Below are 23,331 nucleotides of genomic sequence, written 5' to 3'. Positions count from 1 at the left end.
ATGCTAGTAATGGGTTGGACCCCCTTTTGCCTTCAGAACTGCCTCAATTCTTCGTGGCATAGATTCAACAAGGTGCTGGAAGCATTCCTCAGAGATTTTGGTCCATATTGACATGATGGCATCACACAGTTGCCGCAGATTTGTCGGCTGCACATCCATGATGCGAATCTCCCATTTCACCACATCCCAAAGATGCTCTATTGGATTGAGATCTGGTGACTGTGGAGGCCATTTGAGTACAGTGAACTCATTGTCATGTTCAAGAAACCAGTCTGAGATGATTCCAGCTTTATGACATGGCGCATTATCCTGCTGAAAGTAGCCATCAGATGTTGGGTACATTGTGGTCATATAGGGATGGACATGGTCAGCAACAATACTCAGGTAGGCTGTGGCGTTCGCCACACCATGACACCACCACCACCAGCCTGAACCGTTGATACAAGGCAGGATGGATCCATGCTTTCATGTTGTTGAAGCCAAATTCTGACCCTACCATCCGAATGTCGCAGCAGAAATTGAGACTCATCAGACCAGGCAACGTTTTTCCAATCTTCTACTGTCCAATTTCAATGAGCTTGCGCAAATTGTAGCCTCAGTTTCATGTTCTTAGCTGGTCTTCTGCTGCTGTAGCCCATCTGCCTCAAAGTTCAACGTACTGTGCGTTCAGAGATGCTCTTCTGCCTACCTTGGTTGTAACGGGTGGCGATTTGAGTCACTGTTGCCTTTCTATCAGGTCAAACCAGTCTGCCCATTCTCCTCTGACCTCTGGCATCAACAAGGCATTTCCGCCCACAGAACTGCCGCTCACTGGATGTTTTCGGACCATTCTCTGTAAACCCTAGAGATGGTTGTGTGTGAAAATCCCAGTAGATCAGCAGTTTCTGAAATACTCAGACCAGCCCTTCTGGCACCAACAACCATGCCATGTTCAAAGGCACTCAAATCACCTTTCTTCCCCATACTGATGCTCGGTTTGAACTGTAGGAGATTGTCTTGACCATGTCTAAATGCCTAAATGCACTGAGTTGCCGCCATGTGATTGGCTGATTAGAAATTAAGTGTTAACGAGCAGTTGGACAGGTGTAACTAATAAAGTGGCCGGTGAGTTTAATTGTGTAACACAGTGTTATCCAAGAGACACTACACTGTAAACTTTATTATCAGCAGCACTGGGTGGAGATATAGTTGCATGGAGTATAACTTTAGGTTAGAAAGAATGCAGTGATATGTCATTCTAAAGGTTTTCTGTCTGTTTTGTGATTCATCAGGTAGTTTTAGTGGTAGTGGGGGAGCTAAACTCTTGTACAGGGGGCCCATGAGCACTTCAGCATCCCCCAATTAACCAACCACATCCACTGACCCCATATCATTTTGCTGCTGCATGACAAAGGAAAAAGGACATGATATCAAATGTCAATTATATTTGTGTCAATAGAAATTGTATACAAACTTTTAAAACAAAAATAAGTGAAATAAAAACGATAGGGTTATAGGCTTTTATCATCTTAATCCTGTCATAAACTTACATATTACAGTTAATTCACCCGATTTGTCATATAAGTAAAGATAGAAAGTAAACATGCTTAAAAAAGGACCTGTGCTGGGGGTGTGTCGGCCGGCCCCCTTATGAATAACGCCGACTGCAAGCGCACAAGATCCGAGAATCTGACCTCTTATTTAGTAAGAGGTCGGATCGGTTTAAATCAACTTACCACAAATAAAAAAAAAAAAACTGGCTGGGGAGAAAGGGGCTGGGGAGAGGATTATGGGGAGGGCACATTTGGCGGAGGTCATTTTTGGGGTGAATGGTCCTCTTTAACATGTTAATGATGCAATGAATTTCTAAATATATTTTGTAAAACTAATACTTACACTTAAGAAGAGAAACACTGTACTGGCACTGATCGCAAAAGTTAAAAGTCCAGATAATGTACACACAATTAGATCAGACACAAGGATTTCTTTCTGAGAAGAAAAAGAGAAATTCATGTTTAAAGTAAGTTTTTATTTTTTTTCCATACAAGAAAAAGAGGTCAGATAAAATAGCTAACCATGCTAAACGTGTTTGTGCAAAATAATCCCAAGTGCAAAGTATACATTTTTTAAAGGGGTTATGATTAGAGATGAGCGAGCACTAAAATGCTCGGGTGCTCGTTATTCGAGACAAACTTTTCCCGATGCTCGAATAACGAGCCCCATTGAAGTCAATGGGAGACTCGAGCATTTTTCAAGGGGACCAAGGCTCTGCACAGGGAAGCTTGGCCAAACACCTGGGAACCTCAGAAAATGATGGAAACACCACGGAAATGGACAGGAAACAGCAGGGGCAGCATGCGTGGATGCCTCTGAGGCTGCTTAATCGTACCATTATGCCAAAATTATGGGCAACAGCATGGCCATGACAGAGTGACCGAATGAGGCTAGATAGCATCTAAAACATGCAATAAATGACCCTGACACTATAGGGGACAGCATGCAGAGGCAGTGGCAGGCTAAAGAGTGTCATGGTGACATACCCTAAATGGACTCAGGCTTCAAACCAATGGGTGGCAGAGAGGAACCAAAGGAGGTGAGCAAGAAGCGCTGAAATGATTTCCTATGTCAACAAAAGGTTGACGGTATATTTAGTCGATAACACAGCATGGTGGCGACATAGTGACCAAGTTGGAGCAGCCATGGAGACGACTTCCATGATTAAGAGCGACAGTATGGGGCATCCATATTGTGCTGCTATGATTGCAACTTCAGGTCTCCAGCATGGCGGCGACAGATGGGCCGAGTTCCACTATGTATCTGGTGAAACACCTGAAAATTCTGCCTGACACAGCTCGTTTGATAAGGGGATGATGTGCTGCATATCCTCTCGTGCTCCAGCGTCTGGGGTATAAAGAGTTGAAAGTTGCGCATGGAGACATTGGTGGACGCTGTGGAGGATCGTGGAGGCAAAATGGACAGGAAACAGCAGGGGCAGCATGCATGGATGCCTCTGAGGCTGCCTAATCTTGGGATGGAGCTGGCGGTCCGCTGCCAGGCGAGCTATCGCCTGTCCAAGCCCCTGTCTCTCGGCTCCTCCCCACCCAAAATGGGCCTGGGCGCCAGAAGCGTTTATTTTGAAAAAATTATAATTTTCAAAGCATGTATCTGGTGAAACACCTGAAAATTCTGCCTGACACAGCTCGTGTGATAAGGGGACGATGTATGGAGGCAGTGAAGTAGTAGTAGATTAAAGGTGCTGCAGTTAAAACTATGTTAGTTGGATCTTGGGATGGAGCTGACGGTCCGCTGCCAGGCGAGCTTTCGCCTGTCCAAGCCCCTGTCTCTCGGCTCCTCCCCAAACAGCACTTTTAAGAACCTTTTGTATAAGATCAATTGTAGTATTGTTCTTATAAGTTTGGGTTATGGCGGGTGAGGGGAATGTAAACAGATGTGCAAGAAGCGCTGAAATAATATCGGTAAATAATAAAAGTTTGCCAGTATATTTTGTGGATAACACAGCAGGGTGGCGACAAAGTTAACAAGTTTGAAGTGGAAGCCATGAAAACAACCCAAAATTCTGCCTGACACAGCTCGTTTGCTAAGGGGACGATGTATGGAGGCAGCTATATGGACGACTTTTGGAGGCAGCTATGGAGATGACGTGTGGAGGTAGCAATGGAGACAACGTGTGGAGGCAGCTAAAAAGACGACGTGTGGAGGCTGCTATGGAGACAATTTAATTTGGATAGTGCCAGTATGTGGCAGTCCAAAAAAGTTTTCAAACCAGGGGAGCAGGTAGGTGGCCCTCCAGAAAAATGAAATAGATTGAGTGCCTGTATGTGGCAGTCCAAAAAAGTTTTCAAACCAGAGGAGCAGATAGGTGGTCCTCCAGAAAAATTAAATAGATTGAGTGCCTGTATGTGGCACTCCCAAAAATTGTTTAAAACAGAGGACCGGGTAGGTGGCCCTCCAGAAAAATTAAATACATAGAGTACTATAGCTAGAGCCAGTTGGCCCTGGCAAAAAATAGCCAGTTTCCTCTGCTTTAGTGTACAAAGAGGAGGAGAAGGAGGAAAATGAGGAGGAGGAGTGCATAAATTATTCAGGTTGAGCTTCCTTCACCTGGTGGAGAATGGAAATCCTGAGAAATCCAGTCTTTCTTCATCTTGATAAACGTCAGCCTGTCAGCGCTGTCAGTCGACAGGCGTGTACGCTTATCAGTGATGATGCCACCAGCTGCACTGAAAACCCGCTCGGACAACACGCTAGCGGCAGGGCAGGCAAGACCCTTCAAGGCGTACAGCGCCAGTTCGTGCCACATGTCCAGCTTTGAAACCCAGTAGTTGTAGGGAGCTGTATGATCATTTAGGACGATGGTATGGTCAGCTACGTATTCCCTCACCATCTTTCTGTAAAGATCAGTCCTACTCTGCCGAGACTGGGGACAGGTGACAGTGTCTTGCTGGGGTGACATAAAACTGGCCTTGTAAAGGGTACCCCTGCCAGTGCTAGACAAGCTCGCCTACTCTCCCTCGCTACTTGTCCCGCAGAAGTACGCCCTCTGCCGCTAGCGCTGTCAGAAGGGAAATACTGTTTCAGCTTGTGCACCAGGGCCTGCTGGTATTCATGCATTCTCACACTCCTTTCCTCTCCAGGGATGAGAGTGGAAAGATTTTGCTCGTACCTTGGGTCCAAGAGAGTGAATACCCAGTAATCGGTGCTGGAATAAATTCTTTGAACGCGTGGGTCACGGGATAGGCAGCCTAGCATGAAATCTGCCATATGCGCCAGAGTACCGACGCGCAAGAATTCACTCCGCTCACTGGCCTGACTCTCCATTTCCTCCTCCTCCAACTCCTCTTCTTCTGCCCATATATGTTGAACAGTGAAGGACTGAACAATGGTCCCCTCTTCTGTCTCGCCAACATTCTGCTCCTCTTCTTCCTCCTCATCCTCCACCTCCTCCGATATGCGCTGAGAAACAGACCTGAGGGTGCTTTGGCTATCAACAAGGGAATCTTCTTCCCCCGTGACGAGCGCAAAGCTTCCGACTTCATGCTGACCAGAGAGTTTTTCAACAGGCCAAGCAGCGGGATGGTGAGGCTGATGATGGCGGCATCGCCACTGACCATCTGTATTGACTCCTCAAAGTTACTCAGCACCTGACAGATATCAGACATCCACTTCCACTCCTCATTGTAGACTTGAGGAAGCTGACTGACCTGACTACCAGTTCTGGTGGAAGTTGACATCTGGCAGTCTACAATCGCTCTGCGCTGCTGGTAAACTCTGGATAACATGGTTAATGTTGAATTCCACCTCGTGGGCACGTCGCACAACAGTCGGTGAGCGGGCAGTTGGAGAGTGGCAGCATCTGTGCTGGACTTCTTGAAATGTGCACAGATGCGGCGCACCTTCGTGAGCAAATCAGACAGATTGGGGTATGTCTTGAGGAAACGCTGAACTATGAGATTTAACACATGGGCCAGTCATGGCACATCTGTCAGTCTGCCGAGTTGCAGAGCCGCCACCAGGTTACGGCCGTTGTCACACACAACCATGCCTGGCTTCAGGTTCAGCGGTGCCAGCCACAGATCAGTGATGCCCTGTAATAGCTCTTGGGCGGTGTGCCTTTTATGGCCTAGGCTCAGCAGTTTGAGCACCGCCTGCTGTCGCTTAGCGATGGCACTGCTGCTGTGCCTAGAGCTACCGACTGATGGCGCCATGCCCACGGATGGTAATTCGGAGGAGGGGTGGGAGGAGGAAGAGGCATAGTAGGCCTGAGAGACCTGGACCGAGGTAGGCCCCGCATTCCTCGGGGTCGGCAGTATATGACCAGCCGCAGGGTCAGACTCGGTCCCAGCCTCCACCAAGTTAACCCAATGTGCCGTCAGCGATATATAGTGGCCCTGCCCGGCAGCACTCGTCCACGTGTCCGTGGTCAGGTGGACCTTGTCAGAAACGGCGTTGGTCAGGGCACAGATGATGTTGTTTGACACGTGCTGATGAAGGGCTGGGACAGCACATCGGGAAAAGTAGTGGCGGCTGGGGACCGAATACCGAGGTGCGGCCGTCGCCATGAGGTTGCGAAAGGCCTCGGTCTTTACCAGCCTATAGGGCAGCATCTCCAGGCTAAGTAATCTGGAGATGTGGACGTTGAGGGCTTGGGCCTGTGGGTGCGTTGCACTATACTTCATTTTGCGCTCCAGCGTTATAGCACAGTCTGCTGATTTCTTTTTTTTTTACGTTTATTTTTTTTTATAACTCAAAGTCATCTGGCATAGCAGTGTGCTTTCAGTGTAGGCTAGAAAATGGCCATAGGAGAACCCAAACGGCTTACTTAGGCCTACAATAACGTTATATATTTACTTTTTTTTGGTTTGCTTGTGGCTGGGCTTGCTGCCACTAGTAGTGCAGCTAGTACCATATTGTGAGGAATTTGCTGGGAGACTTGCGACCGTTGTGTTTAGCTCTTAGTGACACACATATCCACCTCAAAAACCCAAGTGGGACAATTTATTAGGGGTTTGATTTGAATTAGGCACAGTCTGCTTATTTTTTTTTTTTTACATTTATTTCTTTTTATAACTCAAAGTAATCTGGCAAAGCAGTGTGATTTCAGTGTAGGCTAGAAAATAGACATAGGAGAACCCCAACGGCTTACTTAGGCCTACAATAGCGTTATATTTTACTTTTTTTTGGTTTGCTTGTGGCTGGGCTTGCTGGCACTAATAGTGCAGCTAGTACCATATTGTGAGGAATTTGCAGGGAGACTTGCGACCGTTGTGTTTAGCTCTTAGTGACACACATATCCACCTCAAACACCGAAGTGGGACAATTTATTAGGGGTTTCATTTGATTTAGGCACAGTCTTCTGATTTATTTTTTTTTACGTTTATTTCTTTTTATAACTCAAAGTCATAAGGCACAGCACAAAATCCAGTTGTGTGCTGTCAGTGTAGGTTAGAAACTAGCCATAGCAATAGGATAGCATCGTTTTGTTTAAAAAACAAAAAAACAAAAAAAACACAAAAAAAAAATTTACTAAATTTACAAAAAGTTTACACTTTAATTTTGAAAATGTTTAACCCGAGGGCAAGGGGTAGAGGACGAGGGCGTGGACGTGGGCGTCCAACTACTGCAGGGGTCAGAGGCCGTGGTCCTGGGCGGGGTGAGACACCACCTGCTGATGAGGGAGCAGGGAAACGCCGCAGAGCTACACTCCCTAGGTTCATCATGTCTCAAGTTACTGGGACTCGTGGTAGAGCACTGTTGAGGCCAGAACAGTGCGAAGAGGTGATGTCGTGGATTGCGGTCAATGCTTCTAGCCATTTATCCACCAGTCAGTCTTCCACGCAGTCCACCCATGTCACCGAAATCAGCACTCCTCCAGCTTATCCACCTCAGCCTCCTTCCCCCCAGTCTGCCCCTTCCCAGGAAAATTTTGCATTTGAACCGGCATACTCTGAGGAACTGTTTTCTGGACCCTTCCTACAGTCACAAACCACTTGTCCGGTTGCTGCTGAGCTATTTTCCGATGCCCAGGTTTTCCACCAGTCGCAGTCTGTGGGTGATGATGACATTATTGACGAAGTGGAAGAAGTGTGTAAAGAGGTGTCGGACGATGAGAAGACATGGTTGTCAGACAGTGGTGAAGTTGTTGTCAGGGCAGGAAGTCCAAGGGGGGAGCAGACTGAGGGATCGGAGGATGATGAGGTGACAGACCCAAGCTGGGTTGATAGGCCGGGTGAACACAGTGCTTCTGAGACGGAGGAGAGTCCTCGACGAAAACAGGTTGGAAGAGGCAGTGGTGGGGCCAGACAGAGAGGCAGGGCCAGAGCTGGTGCTTTAGTGCCAAATGTTTCACGTAGTCAAGCTCCCGTGGCGAGGGCTAGATTTTCAGAAGTCTGGAGGTTCTTTAAAGAAACACCGGATGACCGACGGACTGTGGTGTGCAACCTGTGCCAAACCAGGATCGGCAGGGGTTCCACCACTACTAGCTTAACTACCACCAGTATGCACAGGCATATGAATGCTAAATACCCCACTCAATGGCACCAAGCCCGTTCACCTCCGGCCGGGCACACCACTGCTCCTTCCCCTGTGTCATCTGCTAGTCAGCCCCCTGCCCAGGACCCCGGCCCAAACACCTCCCGTGCGAAAACCCCATCTTCGCCTCCACGATCCTCCACAGCATCCACCAGCGTTCAGCTCTCCATACCCCAGACGCTGGAGCGCAAAAGGAAGTATAGTGCAACCCACCCACACGCCCAAGCCCTCAAGGTCCACATCTCCAAACTGCTTAGCCTGGAGATGCTGCCCTATAGGCTGGCAGAGACCGAGGCCTTTCGAAACCTCATGGCGGCGGCCGCCCCTCGGTATTCGGTCCCCAGCCACCACTACTTTTCCTGATGAGCCGCCTCAGCCCTGCACAAGCACGTGTCAGACAACATCATCCGTGCCCTGACCAACGCCGTTTCTGACAAGGTCCACCTGACCACGGACACGTGGACGAGTGCTGCCGGGCAGGGCCACTATATATCGCTGACGGCACATTGGGTTAACTTGGTGGAGGCTGGGACCAAGTCTGACCCTGGGGCTGGTCATATACTGCCGACACCGAGGATTGCGGGGCCTACCTCGGTCCAGGTCTCCTCCCACCCCTCCTCCACCTCCTCCTTGAATTACCATCCGTGGGCATGGCGCCATCAGTCGGTAGCTCTAGGCACAGCAGCAGTGCCATCGCTAAGCGACAGCAGGCGGTGCTCAAACTGCTGAGTCTAGGCCATAAAAGGCACACCGCCCAAGAGCTAATACAGGGCATCACGGCGCAGACTGATCTGTGGCTGGCACCGCTGAACCTGAAGCCAGGCATGGTTGTGTGTAACAACGGCCGTAACCTGGTGGTGGCTCTGCAACTCGGCAGACTGACCCATGTGCCATGCCTGGCCCATTTGTTAAATCTCATAGTTCAGCGTTTCCTCAAGACATACCCCAATCTGTCTGATTTGCTCACGAAGGTGCGCTGCATCTGTGCACATTTCAGGAAGTCCAGCACAGATGCTGCCACTCTCAGGGCAGCGCAGCGCCGCTTCCAACTGCCCGCTCACCGACTGTTGTGCGACGTGCCCACGAGGTGGAATTCAACATTAACCATGTTATCCAGAGTTTACCAGCAGCGCAGAGCGATTGTAGACTGCCAGATGTCAACTTCCACCAGAACTGGTAGTCAGGTCAGTCAGCTTCCTCAAGTCTACAATGAGGAGTGGAAGTGGATGTCTGATATCTGTCAGGTGCTGAGTAACTTTGCTGGCAAACTTTTATCTTTTACCGATATTATTTCAGCGCTTCTTGCGCATCTGTTTACATTCCCCTCACCCGCCATAACCCAAACTTATAAGAACACTACTACACTTGATCTTATACAAAAGGTTCTTAGAAGTGCTGTTTGGGGAGTAGCCGAGAGACAGGGGCTTGGATTGGCGAAAGCTCGCCTTGCAGCGGAGCGCCAGCTCCATCCCAAGATCCAACTAACATAGTTTTAACTGCAGCACCTGTAATCTACTACTATTTCACTGCCTCCATACATCGTCCCCTTATCAAACGAGCTGTGTCAGGCAGAATTTTCAGGTGTTTCACCAGATACATAGCGGAACTCGGCCCATCTGTCGCCGCCATGCTGGAGACCTGAAGTTGCAATCATAGCAGCGCAATATGGATGCCCCATACTGTCACTCTTAATCATGGAACCATTTCTGAAAAAACTATTAAAAATAGAAAATAGAACCACTATTCTGTATTGACTCCTCTTAACTTTGAGGAGTCAATACAGATGGTCAGTGGCGATGCCGCCATCATCAGCCTCACCATCCCGCTGCTTGGCTTGTTGAAAAACTCTCTGGTCAGCATGAAGTCGGAAGCTTTGCGCTCGTCACAAGAGACGGGGGAAGAAGATTCCCTTGTTGATAGCCAAAGCACCCTCAGGTCTGTTTCTCAGCGCATATCGGAGGAGGTGGAGGAGGATGAGGAGGAAGAGGAGGAGAATGTTGGCGAGACAGAAGAGGGGACCATTGTTCAGTCCTTCACTGTTCAGCGTGTATGGGCAGAAGAAGAGGAGTTGGAGGAGTTGGAGGAGGAGGAAATGGAGAGTCAGGCCAGTGAGCGGAGTGAATTCTTGCGCGTTGGGACTCTTTCGCATATGGCAGATTTCATGCTAGGCTGCCTATCTCTTGAACTTCGTGTTCAAAGAATTTATTCCAGCACCGATTACTGGGTATTCACTCTCCTGGACCCACGGTACAAGCAAAATCTTTCCACTCTCATCCCTGGAGAGGAAAGGAGTGTGAGAATGCATGAATACCAGCAGGCCCTGGTGCACAAGCTGAAACAGTATTTCCCTTCTGACAGCGCTAGCGGCAGAGGGCGTACTTCTGCGGGACAAGTAGCGAGGGAGAGTAGGCGAGCAGGCAGCTTGTTCAGCACTGGCAGGGGTACGCTTTACAAGGCCTTTTCCAGTTTTATGTCACCCCAGCAAGACACTGTCACCTGTCCCCAGTCTCGCCAGAGTAGGGCTGATCTTTACAGAAAGATGGTGAGGGAGTACGTAGCTGACCATACCATTGTCCTAAATGATCACACAGCTCCCTACAACTACTGGGTTTCATAGCTGGACATGTGGCACGAACTGGCGATGTACACCTTGGAGGTTTTTGCCTGCCCTGCCGCTAGCATGATGTCAGAGCGGGTTTTCAGTGCAGCTGGAGGCATCATCACCGATAAGCGTACATGCCTGTCAACTGACAGCGCTGACAGGCTGACGCTTATCAAGATGAATAAAGCCTGGATTTCTCAGGATTTTCATTCTCCACCAGGTGAAGGAAGCTCAACCTGAATAATGTATGCACTCCTCCTCATTTTCCTCCTTCTCCTCCTCTTTGTACACTAAAGCAAAGAAAACTGGCTATTTTTTGCCAGGGCCAACTGGCTCTAGCTATAGTACTCTATATATTTAATTTTTCTGGAGGACCACCTACCTGCTCCTCTGGTTTGAAAACTTTTTTGGACTGCCACATACAGGCACTATCCAAATTAAATTGTCTCCATAGCAGCCTCCACACGTCGTCTTTTTAGCTGCCTCCACACGTTGTCTCCATTGCTGCCTCCACACGTCATCGCCATAGCTGCCTCCAAAAGTCGTCTATGTAGCTGCCTCCATACATGGTCCCCTTATCAAACGAGCTGTGTCAGGCAGAATTTTGGGTTGTTTTCATGGCTTCCACATCAAACTTGTTAACTTTGTCGCTACCCTGCTGTGTAATCCACAAAATATACTGGCAAACTTATCTTTTACCGATATTATTTCAGCGCTTCTTGCGCATCTGTTTACATTCCCCTCACCCGCCATAACCCAAACTTATAAGAACACTACTACACTTGATCTTATACAAAAGGTTCTTAGAAGTGCTGTTTGGGGAGTAGCCGAGAGACAGGGGCTTGGATTGGCGAAAGCTCGCCTTGCAGCGGAGCGCCAGCTCCATCCCAAGATCCAACTAACATAGTTTTAACTGCAGCACCTGTAATCTACTACTATTTCACTGCCTCCATACATCGTCCCCTTATCAAACGAGCTGTGTCAGGCAGAATTTTCAGGTGTTTCACCAGATACATAGCGGAACTCGGCCCATCTGTCGCCGCCATGCTGGAGACCTGAAGTTGCAATCATAGCAGCGCAATATGGATGCCCCATACTGTCACTCTTAATCATGGAACCATTTCTGAAAAAACTATTAAAAATAGAACCACTATTCTATTCCATTATTCCTAGGTGAAATATTAAAACGACCCGGTCTGCTTTGAAAATTATAATTTTTTCAAAGTAAACGCTTCTGGCTCCCAGGCCCATTTTGGGTGGGGAGAAGCCGAGAGACAGGGGCTTGGACAGGCGAAAGCTCGCCTGGCAGCGGACCGCCAGCTCCATGCCAAGATTAGGCAGCCTCAGAGGCATCCATGCATGCTGCCCCTGCTGTTTCCTGTCCATTTTGCCTCCACGATCCTCCACAGGGTCCACCAATGTCTCCATGCGCAACTTTCAACTCTCTATACCCCAGACGCTGGAGCACGAGAGGATATGCAGCACATCATATCCTTATCAAACGAGCTGTGTCAGGCAGAATTTTCAGGTGTTTCACCAGACACATAGTGGAACTCGGCCCATCTGTCGCCGCCATGCTGGAGACCTGAAGTTGCAATCATAGCAGCGCAATATGAATTCCCCATACTGTCTCTCTTAATCATGGAAGTCGTCTCCATGGCTGCCTCCACATGTCGTCCCCTTATCAAAAGAGCGGTGTCAGGCTCATTTTTCGGGTGTTTCACCAGATACGTTATGGAACTTGGTCACTATGTCGCCACCATGCTGTGTTATCGACTAAATATACCGTCAACCTTTTGTTCACATAGAAAATCATTTCAGCGCTTCTTGCTCACCTCCTTTGGTGAAGCCTGAGTCCATTTAGGGTATGTCGCCATGACACTCTCTAGCCTGCCACTGCTGCCGCTACCTCTGCATGCCGTCCCCTATAGTGTCAGGGTCAATTATTGCATGTTTTAGATGCTATCTAGCCTCATTCGGTCACTCTGTCATGGCCATGCTGTTGCCCATAATTTTGGCATAATGGTGCGATTAAGCAGCCTCAGAGGCATCCATGCATGCTGCCCCTGCTGTTTCCTGTCCATTTCCATGGTGTTTCCATCCTTTTCTGAGGTTCCCAGGTGTTTGGCCAAGCTTCCCTGTGCAGAGCCTTGGTCCCCTTGAAAAATGCTCGAGTCTCCCATTGACTTCAATAGGGCTCGTTATTCGAGACGAGCACTCGAGCATCGGGAAAAGTTCGTCTCGAATAACGAGTACCCGAGCATTTTAGTGCTCGCTCATCTCTAGTCATGGCTGATCTAATCTGATGCATAAGGCATTGGTGTGTTGAAATCCTGGCCGATTCACGCCTGATTCATCTTGACAACCTTATAACCCAGCGTCAGCATGGGTTTATGAGAGATCGGTCCTGTCAGACTAATCTGATTGGTTTCTCCGAGGAGGTAAGTTAAAGACTGGATCTGGGAGACGCTGTGGATGTTGTATATCTGGACTTTTCAAAGGCATTTGACACCGTGCCACATAAAAGGTTGGTATATAAAATGAGACTGCTGGGAACAGGAGAAAATCTGGGTAAGTGATAGAAAACAGAGGGTGGTCATTAATGGCACATTCTCAGATTGGGTTGATGTTACCAGTGGCGTGCCACAGGGGTCAGTATTGGGGCCACTTCTTTTTAATATTTTTATTAATGACCTTGTAGTGGGTTTACACAGTCAAGTTTCAATATTTGCAGATGATACTAAGCTGTGTAAAGTAATAAATACTGAGGTCGATAGTTTAGCATTACAGAGGTATTTGTGGAAGCTTGAGGAGTGGGCAGAGAAATGGTTGATGAGGTTTAATGTAGATAAATGTAAAGTTATGCACTTGGGCCATGGAAACAAAAAGTATAATTATGTTCTAAACGGTCAAATACTTTGTAAAACTGGAGCTGAAAAGGACTTGGGGGTATTGGTGGATGGTAAACTGTATTTTAGTGACCAGAGCCAAGCGGCTGCTGCTAAATTCACCATCCTGGCGAATGAAAAATAACGTGGCCTCATCAAAGAGCCTAAGCAAATGGCAGGTGTCCCTCATGATCTGCAAGTGGCTGACATCAAAGTTACACAGGGGAGTACTCCGCTCCGCTTGCATCATCAAAAAATCATTAATGGCTTTTTTCTGTTCATCCAAAGAGTGGAAACATCGATTATCAGACTATGGTGGGGGAGGCCGTTCTGGCGCAGCAATTCGAGGTGGGTGTGCTTGGCTTTGTAAGAATGGCTGAAGTGCATGGTCAGTTTCCTGACCATTTTTAGAATGTCTTGCAAATGGGTGGAAGACTTGAGGAACCTGTTGACAACCAGATTGAACACGTGCACCATGCAGGCTGCATGGACCATCCCTCCACGGTGCAGAGCGGACACCATGTTCCTCCCATTATCTCTCACCATGGTTCCGATTTGCAGTTGTTGTAGAGAAAGTCACAGGTTGATGTCTTCTTGCATGACGCGGAGCAGCTCCTCCCTGTGTGACTACGTTCACCCAGGCATCATCGATTTGTGTTTCCTTGACACTGCTATTCTCCTCAATGGTCTTAGTATATACAGCCCAACTAACTAACATAACCTCTCGTGCCACTCTCCACATTCTCTACTTTCCCGCCTACTGCACAGAGCAGTGGATGTCTGCCCCAACCCTTCACTGCCAAGCAGCTGCTGACTGTCCTCAAAGAATTCATCCTCACTGTATAGTGGCCCTGAGCCCAGGCCACCTAGTAGATCTCTGGCTGAGGGAAATGAACAGGACAGAGGCTGGTTGAGGACAGGGGAGCCCCGCTGACCTGCTCCTGGGCCATGCCAACTAAGGGTTGTATCTGACGAACCCACAGACTCTTGGATGGGGTTGTCAGATGTCATTTGGGAGGAAGTGGATGACGTAGTCAACCAATTGACAACCGTTGGGTTGCCGCTAGATGACAACAGCAGTTCTGGCCTCACAGAGTCACCCCTGCCGCAACGTCCCATTACTGTGCTGCGACCTGTGCCTGCTCCACCTGCCACCTCTCTGTCTGACATACTGGTTAGTAAACTATGTTGATTTGACACAGTTCTACTTTTTCTACCAAAAAAAACCTTGAAATTTGGGGTGTACAGATCCCACAAAATGGACACCCTGGAATTGGAGCAAAATCACTGCTGCAACTATGTGGATTTTACACAAATTTCTTGCTATTAACTTCAGCAACAAAAGAGACCAGCAATTTGGAGTATATAGATCCCCCAAAACGGATACCCTGGAATTGGAGCAAAAATCACTGCTGCAACTACATGGATTTTACAAAGATTTCTTGCCATTAACTTCAGCAACAAAAAGACCAGCAATTTGGGGTATACAGATGCCTCAAAACGGACACCCTGGAATTGGAGCAAAAATCACTGCTGCAATTAAGTGGATTTTACACAGATTTCTTCCTATTCATTTTAGCAACAAAAATGAACTGCAATTTGGGGTATATAGATCCCCCAAAGTGGACACCCTAGGATTGGCGCATAAATCACTACAGAAACTATGTGGATTTTACACAGATTTCTTCCTATTCACTTCAGCAACAAAAAAGAACTGCAATTTGAGGTATACAGATCCCCAAAACAGACACCCTGGGATTGGAGCAGAAATCACTACAGCACAGTACAGTACAAGCAGCTGGAGACAGAACATGCAGCGTGAAATGCAGAGATTGGAAATGGCTGCCTGTTTTTATAGGGCTGTGTGACATCACATAAGCCTGCAGGTCACTGATTGGCTTAGAGTTCTGCACATGTCATCGAGGGTGTTCCTTTCTTCTTCTTAGAGTTCTCTGCCCCATGTGACAGGTTGTGCTCACACAGATTTTGGTAATAAAGGAGAAGAAAAAAACTTTGTTCACACGAATCACCATAAACTTTGGATTTGTCTAAAATTTGGACCGAATTCCAATTCGTTACAATCGATTTGCCCATCTCTAGTTATGATGATCTAATTAAATGCCTTATTTAGTTGTCTCATATGAGTATTGGAGTCATGAGTGAATATTCTATTCTTACCTGTCCAACTGACCCCCAATTCACTGTGCTTTGCGCTCTCAGGAGTAACTGTCCTGTTTAGCTGATGAATTATAAAAATAATCCCATGCAGTTTCAAGTAAATGTCTTGTAAAGGACTTGTACGGCAAAAAAGGTGCAAGTCCTGATTAGAGATGAGGGGACCCAAACTTTCCTTTTAGACATACTCCACGCAACCCTGACAGGACTGTGAAAAACGCTTTAACTGACAGGCAAAGTGGTACAGCACAGACCCACCTGTGTGCAATGCTCTGCAGGACACGGTCCAGCGGTTTCAATTTTCATCTGAGTTAGAAAAAAGGCTATAATCGGCCCTGTCCAGCCTGTGCAGTGTCATATATTGATCTTTCCTGTGGTGCCGCATCTCCTTTGGGTCTTCAGTCAATTTCCACAACTATTTTAAACCAAAACCTGGTGAAGTTGAATACCAAGACGCGCGCAGAGAACATTCTGTTTCACTTCACCCAGCAGTGCTTCATAAAATGTCTGCAAGTGTTCAAAGTTTATGTTTAATATGAATAATGAGTATGTTTTATTTCTACTCTTTTGTGTGTATATGTATATATGTGTAACTTGTGTACATGTTTAGACACATGTGTAATATGTTTATTCCTGTATATTCAGGCCTTGGATCTGGCCAGCTTGGGCAAGCCATTTCTTAAAGTCATTTCTGAAAAGTTCTGGTTCCCACTGAACTTTGTGAGGTTGGGTTCCTCTCTTGTCAATTTACTGGTTGGGTTTTGGTTCTGAAAATATTAATAAAATTTAGAATGGGACTGCTCATCATTAGTGATGACCTAAATCTTCAGAGATAAGTCATGCTTAGAAAAAGCTGCAATGGCAACCAATTAGAAAAAAAAGATAAAAGAGACTCTTCTGATCAAAACACATTAGGCAGTGTTTATCATACGCCAGCGCACCTTCCAGAGCAGCCGGATACATCAAGACTAGAGATGAGCGAACATGCTCGTCCGAGCTTGATGCTCGGTCGAGCATTAGGGTACTCGAAACTGCTCGTTGCTCGGACGAATACTTCGCCCGCTCGAGAAAATGGCAGCTCCCGCCGTTTTGCTTTTTGGCGGCCAGAAACAGAGCCAATCACAAGCCAGGAGACTCTGCACTCCACCCAGCATGACGTGGTACCCTTACACGTCGATAGCAGTGGTTGGCTGGCCAGATCAGGTGACCCTGGGATAGACTAGCCGCTGCCCGCGCTGCTCGGATCATTCTGTGTCTGGATGCCGCTAGGGAGAGAGCTGCTGCTGGTCAGGGAAAGCGTTAGGGTGTTCTATTAGCTTACTGTTAGGCAGGAGTGATTCTCAAAGAACCCAACAGCCCTTCTTAGGGCTACAATAACGTTCTACTTTTTTTATTTTAATTTGCATCTAGTACCATTTTGTGAGGAATTAGCAGGGGGACTTGCTACCGTTGTGTTTAGCTCTTAGTGGCACACATATCCATAGCAAAGACCGAAGTGGGAAAATTTAGTAGGGGTTGGATTTCAATTAGGCACTAACTCAGTGTCATCTCATCTGGCATAGTAGTGTGCTTTGATACTTGGCTAGAAAATAGCCATAGGAGAATACAAAGAGCTTACTTACGCATACAGTAGCGTTCTATATATTTGATTTCTGGTTGATCTGCTGGTGGCTGTACTTTCTGCAGTGCATGTACTAGCCAATTCTGAGCAATTTGTAGTGAGACTTGCGACCGCTGTGTTCTGCGCTTAGTGACGCACATATCCATAGCAAAGACCGAAGTGGGAAAATTTAGTAGGGGTTGGATTTCAATTAGGCACTAACTCAGTGTCATCTCATCTGGCATAGTAGTGTGCTTTGATACTTGGCTAGAAAATAGCCATAGGAGAATACAAAGAGCTTACTTACGCATACAGTAGCGTTCTATATATTTGATTTCTGGTTGATCTGCTGGTGGCTGTACTTTCTGCAGTGCATGTACTAGCCAATTCTGAGCAATTTGTAGTGAGACTTGCGACCGCTGTGTTCTGCGCTTAGTGACGCACATATCCATAGCAAAGACCGAAGTGGGAAAATTTAGTAGGGGTTGGATTTCAATTAGGCACTAACTCAGTGTCATCTCATCTGGCATAGTAGTGTGCTTTGATACTTGGCTAGAAAATAGCCATAGGAGAATACAAAGAGCTTACTTACGCATACAGTAGCGTTCTATATATTTGATTTCTGGTTGATCTGCTGGTGGCTGTACTTTCTGCAGTGCATGTACTAGCCAATTCTGAGCAATTTGTAGTGAGACTTGCGACCGCTGTGTTCTGCGCTTAGTGACGCACATATCCATAGCAAAGACCGAAGTGGGAAAATTTAGTAGGGGTTGGATTTCAATTAGGCACTAACTCAGTGTCATCTCATCTGGCATAGTAGTGTGCTTTGATACTTGGCTAGAAAATAGCCATAGCAATAGGATAGCATTGTTTGGTTTTAAAAACTCAAAAAAAAACAAAAAACACAAAAAAAAAAAAAAAACACAAAAAAAAACAAAAAAAAGTAAAAAAAAAAATAAAGTTATAACTCTCATTTTAAAAATGTTTAACCCGAGGGCTAGGGGTAGAGGACGAGGGCGGGGACGTGGGCGTCCAACTACTGCAGGGGTCAGAGGCCGTGGTCCTGGGCGGGGTGAGACACCACCTGCTGATGAGGGAGCAGGGGAACGCCGCAGAGCTACACTCCCTAGGTTCATGTCTGAAGTTACTGGGACTCGTGGTAGAGCACTGTTGAGGCCAGAACAGTGCGAACAGGTGATGTCGTGGATTGCTGACAATGCTTCGAGCAATTTGTCCACCACCAGTCAGTCTTCCACGCAGTCCACCCATGTCACCGAAATCGCCACTCCTCCAGCTCCTGCACCTCAGCCTCCTCCCCCCCAGTCTGCCCCCTCCCAGGAAAATTTGGCATTTGAACCGGCATACTCTGAGGAACTGTTTTCTGGACCCTTCCCACAGTCACAAACCACTTGTCCGGTTGCTGCTGAGCAATTTTCCGATGCCCAGGTTTTCCAACAGTCACAGTCTGTGGGTGATGATGACCTTCTTGACGTAGTGGAAGTGTGTAAAGAGGTGTCCGACGATGAGGAGACACGGTTGTCAGACAGTGGGGAAGTTGTTGTCAGGGCAGGAAGTCCGAGGGGGGAGCAGACTGAGGGATCGGAGGATGATGAGGTGACAGACCCAAGCTGGGTTGAGAGGCCGGGTGAACACAGTGCTTCTGAGACGGAGGAGAGTCCTCGACCAGAACAGGTTGGAAGAGGCAGTGGTGGGGCCAGACGGAGAGGCAGGGCCAGAGCTGGTGCATCAGCGCCAAATGTGTCAACTAGTGAAGCTCCCGTGGCGAGGGCTCCTGCGGCGAGGGCTAGATCTTCAGAAGTCTGGAGGTTCTTTAAGGAAACACCGGATGACCGACGGACTGTGGTGTGCAACATTTGCCAAACCAGGCTCAGCAGGGGTTCCACCACTACTAGCTTAACTACCACCAGTATGCGCAGGCATATGAATGCTAAACACCCCACTCAGTGGCAACAAGCCCGTTCACCTCCAGCCGTGCACACCACTGCTCCTTCCCCTGTGTCAGCTGCTAGTCAGCCCCCTGCCCAGGACCCTGCCACAAAAACCCCATCGTCGCCTCCACGATCCTCCACAGCATCCACCAGCGTTCAGCTCTCCATACCCCAGACGCTGGAGCGGAAACGCAAATATAGTGCAACCCACCCGCACGCCCAAGCCCTTAATGTGCACATCTCCAGATTGCTTAGCCTGGAGATGCTGCCCTATAGGCTAGTAGAGACCGAGGCCTTTCGCAACCTCATGGCGGCGGCCGCCCCTCGGTATTCGGTCCCCAGCCGCCACTACTTTTCCCGATGTGCCGTCCCAGCCCTGCACCAGCACGTGTCAGACAACATCATCCGTGCCCTGACCAACGCCGTTTCTGACAAGGTCCACCTGACCACGGACACGTGGACGAGTGCTGCCGGGCAGGGCCACTATATATCGCTGACGGCACATTGGGTTAACTTGGTGGAGGCTGGGACCGAGTCTGACACTGGGGCTGCTCATATACTGCCGACGCCGAGGATTGCGGGGCCTACCTCGGTCCAGGTGTTTCAGGCCTACTATGCCTCCTCCTCCTCCCACCCCTCCTCCACCTCCTCCTCCGAACTACCATCCGTGGGCACGGCGCCATCAGTCGGTAGCTCTAGGCACAGCAGCAGTGCCGTCGCTAAGCGACAGCAGGCGGTGCTCAAACTGCTGAGCCTAGGCGACAAAAGGCACACCGCCCAAGAGCTATTACAGGGCATCACGGCGCAGACTGATCTGTGGCTGGCACCGCTGAACCTCAAGCCGGGAATGGTTGTGTGTGACAACGGCCGTAACCTGGTGGCGGCTCTGCAACTCGGCAGACTGACACATGTGCCATGCCTGGCCCATGTGTTAAATCTGATAGTTCAGCGTTTCCTCAAGACATACCCCAATCTGTCTGATTTGCTCACGAAGGTGCGCCGCATCTGTGCGCATTTCAGGAAGTCCAGCCCAGATGCTGCCACTCTCAGGGCAGCGCAGCGCCGCCTCCAACTGCCCGCTCACCGACTGTTGTGCGACGTGCCCACGAGGTGGAATTCAACACTGACCATGTTATCCAGAGTTTACCAGCAGCGCAGAGCGATTGTAGACTGCCAGATGTCAACTTCCACCAGAACTGGTAGTCAGGTCAGTCAGCTTCCTCAAGTCTACAATGAGGAGTGGACGTGGATGTCTGATATCTGTCAGGTGCTGAGTAACTTTGAGGAGTCAACACAGATGGTCAGTGGCGATGCCGCCATCATCAGCCTCACCATCCCGCTGCTTGGCCTGTTGAAAAACTCTCTGGTCAGCATGAAGTCGGAAGCTTTGCGCTCGTCACAAGAGACAGGGGAAGAATATTCCCTTGTTGATAGCCAAAGCACCCTCAGGTCTGTTTCTCAGCGCATATCGGAGGAGGTGGAGGTGGAGGAGGATGAGGAGGAAGAGGAGGAGAATGTTGGTGAGACACAAGAGGGGACCATTGTTGAGTCCTTTACTGTTCAGCGTGTATGGGCAGAAGAAGAGGAGTTGGAGGAGTTGGAGGAGGAGGAAATGGACAGTCAGGCCAGTGAGGGGAGTGAATTCTTACGCGTTGGTACTCTGGCGCATATGGCAGATTTCATGCTAGGCTGCCTATCCCGTGACCCTCGCGTTCAAAGAATTTATTCCAGCACCGATTACTGGGTGTTCACTCTCCTGGACCCACGGTACAAGCAAAATCTTTCCACTCTCATCCCTGCAGAGGAAAGGAGTGTGAGAATGCATGAATACCAGCAGGCCCTGGTGCACAAGCTGAAACAGTATTTCCCTTCTGACAGCGCTAGCGGCAGAGTGCGTAGTTCTGCGGGACAAGTAGCGAGGGAGAGTAGGCGAGCAGGCAGCTTGTCCAGCACTGGCAAGGGTACGCTTTACAAGGCTTTTGCCAGCTTTATGTCACCCCAGCAAGACACTGTCACCTGTCCCCAGTCTCGGCAGAGTAGGGCTGATCTTTACAGAAAGATGGTGAGGGAGTACGTAGCTGACCATACCATCGTCCTAAATGATCACACAGCTCCCTACAACTACTGGGTTTCAAAGCTGGACATGTGGCACGAACTGGCGCTGTACGCCTTGGAGGTTCTTGCCTGCCCTGCCGCTAGCGTCTTGTCCGAGCGGGTTTTCAGTGCAGCTGGTGGCATCATCACCGATAAGCGTACACGCCTGTCGACTGACAGCGCTGACAGGCTGACGCTTATTAAAATGAATAAAGGCTGGATTTCTCAGAATTTCCAATCTCCACCAGGTGAAGGAAGCTCAACCTGAATAATTGATCCACTCCTCCTCCTCCTCATTTTCCTCCTTCTCCTCCTCTTTGTACAGTAAAGCAGAGGAAAATGGCTATTTTTTGACAGGGCCCACTGGCTCTTGCTATAGTACTTCATGCATTTAATTTTTCTGGAGGGCCACCTACCCGGTCCTCTGTTTGAAACAATTTTTGTGAGTGCCACATACAGGCACTCAATCTATTCCATTTTACTGCAGGGCCACCTACCTGCTCCTCTGGTTTGAAACATTTTTGGGACTGCCACATACAGGCACTCAATCTATTCCATTTTACTGGAGGGCCACCTACCTGCTCCTCTGGTTTGAAACATTTTTGGGACTGCCACATACAGGCACTCAATCTATTCCATCTTACTGCAGGGCCACCTACCTGCTCCTCTGGTTTGAAACATTTTTGGGACTGCCACATACAGGCACTCAATCTATTCCATTTTACTGGAGGGCCACCTACCTGCTCCTCTGGTTTGAAAAATTTTTGGGACTGCCACATACAGGCACTCAATCTATTCCATTTTACTGCAGGGCCACCTACCTGCTCCTCTGGTTTGAAACATTTTTGGGACTGCCACATACAGGCACTCAATCTATTCCATTTTACTGGAGGGCCACCTACCTGCTCCTCTGGTTTGAAACATTTTTGGGACTGCCACATACAGGCACTCAATCTATTCCATTTTACTGGAGGGCCACCTACCTGCTCCTCTGGTTTGAAAAATGTTTGGGACTGCCACATACAGGCACTATCCAAATTAAATTGTCTCCATAGCAGCCTCCACACGTTGTCTCCATTGCTACCTCCAAAAGTCGTCCATATAGCTGCCTCCATACATCGTCCCTTTATCAAACGAGGTGTGTCAGGCAGAAATTTGGGTTGTTTTCATGGATTCCACATCAAAGTTGTTAACTTTGTCGCCACCCTGCTGTGTTATCCACAAAATATACTGGCAAACTTTTACCATTTAGGGATATTATTTCAGCGCTTCTTGCGCATCTGTTTACATTCCCCTCACCCGGCATATCCTAAACTTATAAGAACGCTACTACACTTGATCTTATACAAAAGGTTCTTAGAAGTGCTGTTTGGGGAGTAGCCTAGAGACAGGGGCTTGAATTGGCGAAAGCTCGCCTGGCAGCGGAGCGCCAGCTCCATGCGCATCATGCGCTTCTTGCGCATCTGTTTACATTCCCCTCACCCGGCATATCCTAAACTTATAAGAACGCTACTACACTTGATCTTATACAAAAGGTTCTTAGAAGTGCTGTTTGGGGAGTAGCCTAGAGACAGGGGCTTGAATTGGCGAAAGCTCGCCTGGCAGCGGAGCGCCAGCTCCATGCGCATCATGCGCTTCTTGCGCATCTGTTTACATTCCCCTCACCCGGCATATCCTAAACTTATAAGAACGCTACTACACTTGATCTTATACAAAAGGTTCTTAGAAGTGCTGTTTGGGGAGTAGCCTAGAGACAGGGGCTTGGATTGGCAAAAGCTCGCCTGGCTGCAGAGCGCCAGCTCCATCCCAAGATCCAACTAACATAGTTGCAGCACCTTTAATCTACTACTAGTTCACTGCCTCCATAATAATAATAATAATAATCTTTATTTATATAGCGTCATCATATTCTGTAGCGCTTTACAAATCATAGGAAACAAATACAAATGTAATGTAACAGAGCACAACATTTGTATGGAACAACAGGAGTGAGGT

General features: G+C 48.2%; 1 protein-coding gene across 2 annotated transcripts in view; it reads right to left on the bottom strand.

Annotated features, from left to right (window-relative positions):
- The window catches only part of PCNX2 (pecanex 2), a 454,272-nt gene that overhangs the window by 150,740 nt on the left and 280,201 nt on the right, over window positions 1-23,331 (bottom strand). For both annotated transcript variants that reach the window (XM_072141166.1, XM_072141167.1), the window contains one exon: window positions 1,876-1,968. In XM_072141166.1, coding sequence (XP_071997267.1) covers window positions 1,876-1,968 — 93 coding nt within the window. The remainder of the gene's footprint in view (window positions 1-1,875; window positions 1,969-23,331) is intronic.

Source organism: Engystomops pustulosus, chromosome 3, assembly GCF_040894005.1.
Source record: "Engystomops pustulosus chromosome 3, aEngPut4.maternal, whole genome shotgun sequence".
Taxonomy (NCBI): domain Eukaryota; kingdom Metazoa; phylum Chordata; class Amphibia; order Anura; family Leptodactylidae; genus Engystomops; species Engystomops pustulosus.
This window is presented reverse-complemented; position numbering and strand designations above follow the sequence as displayed.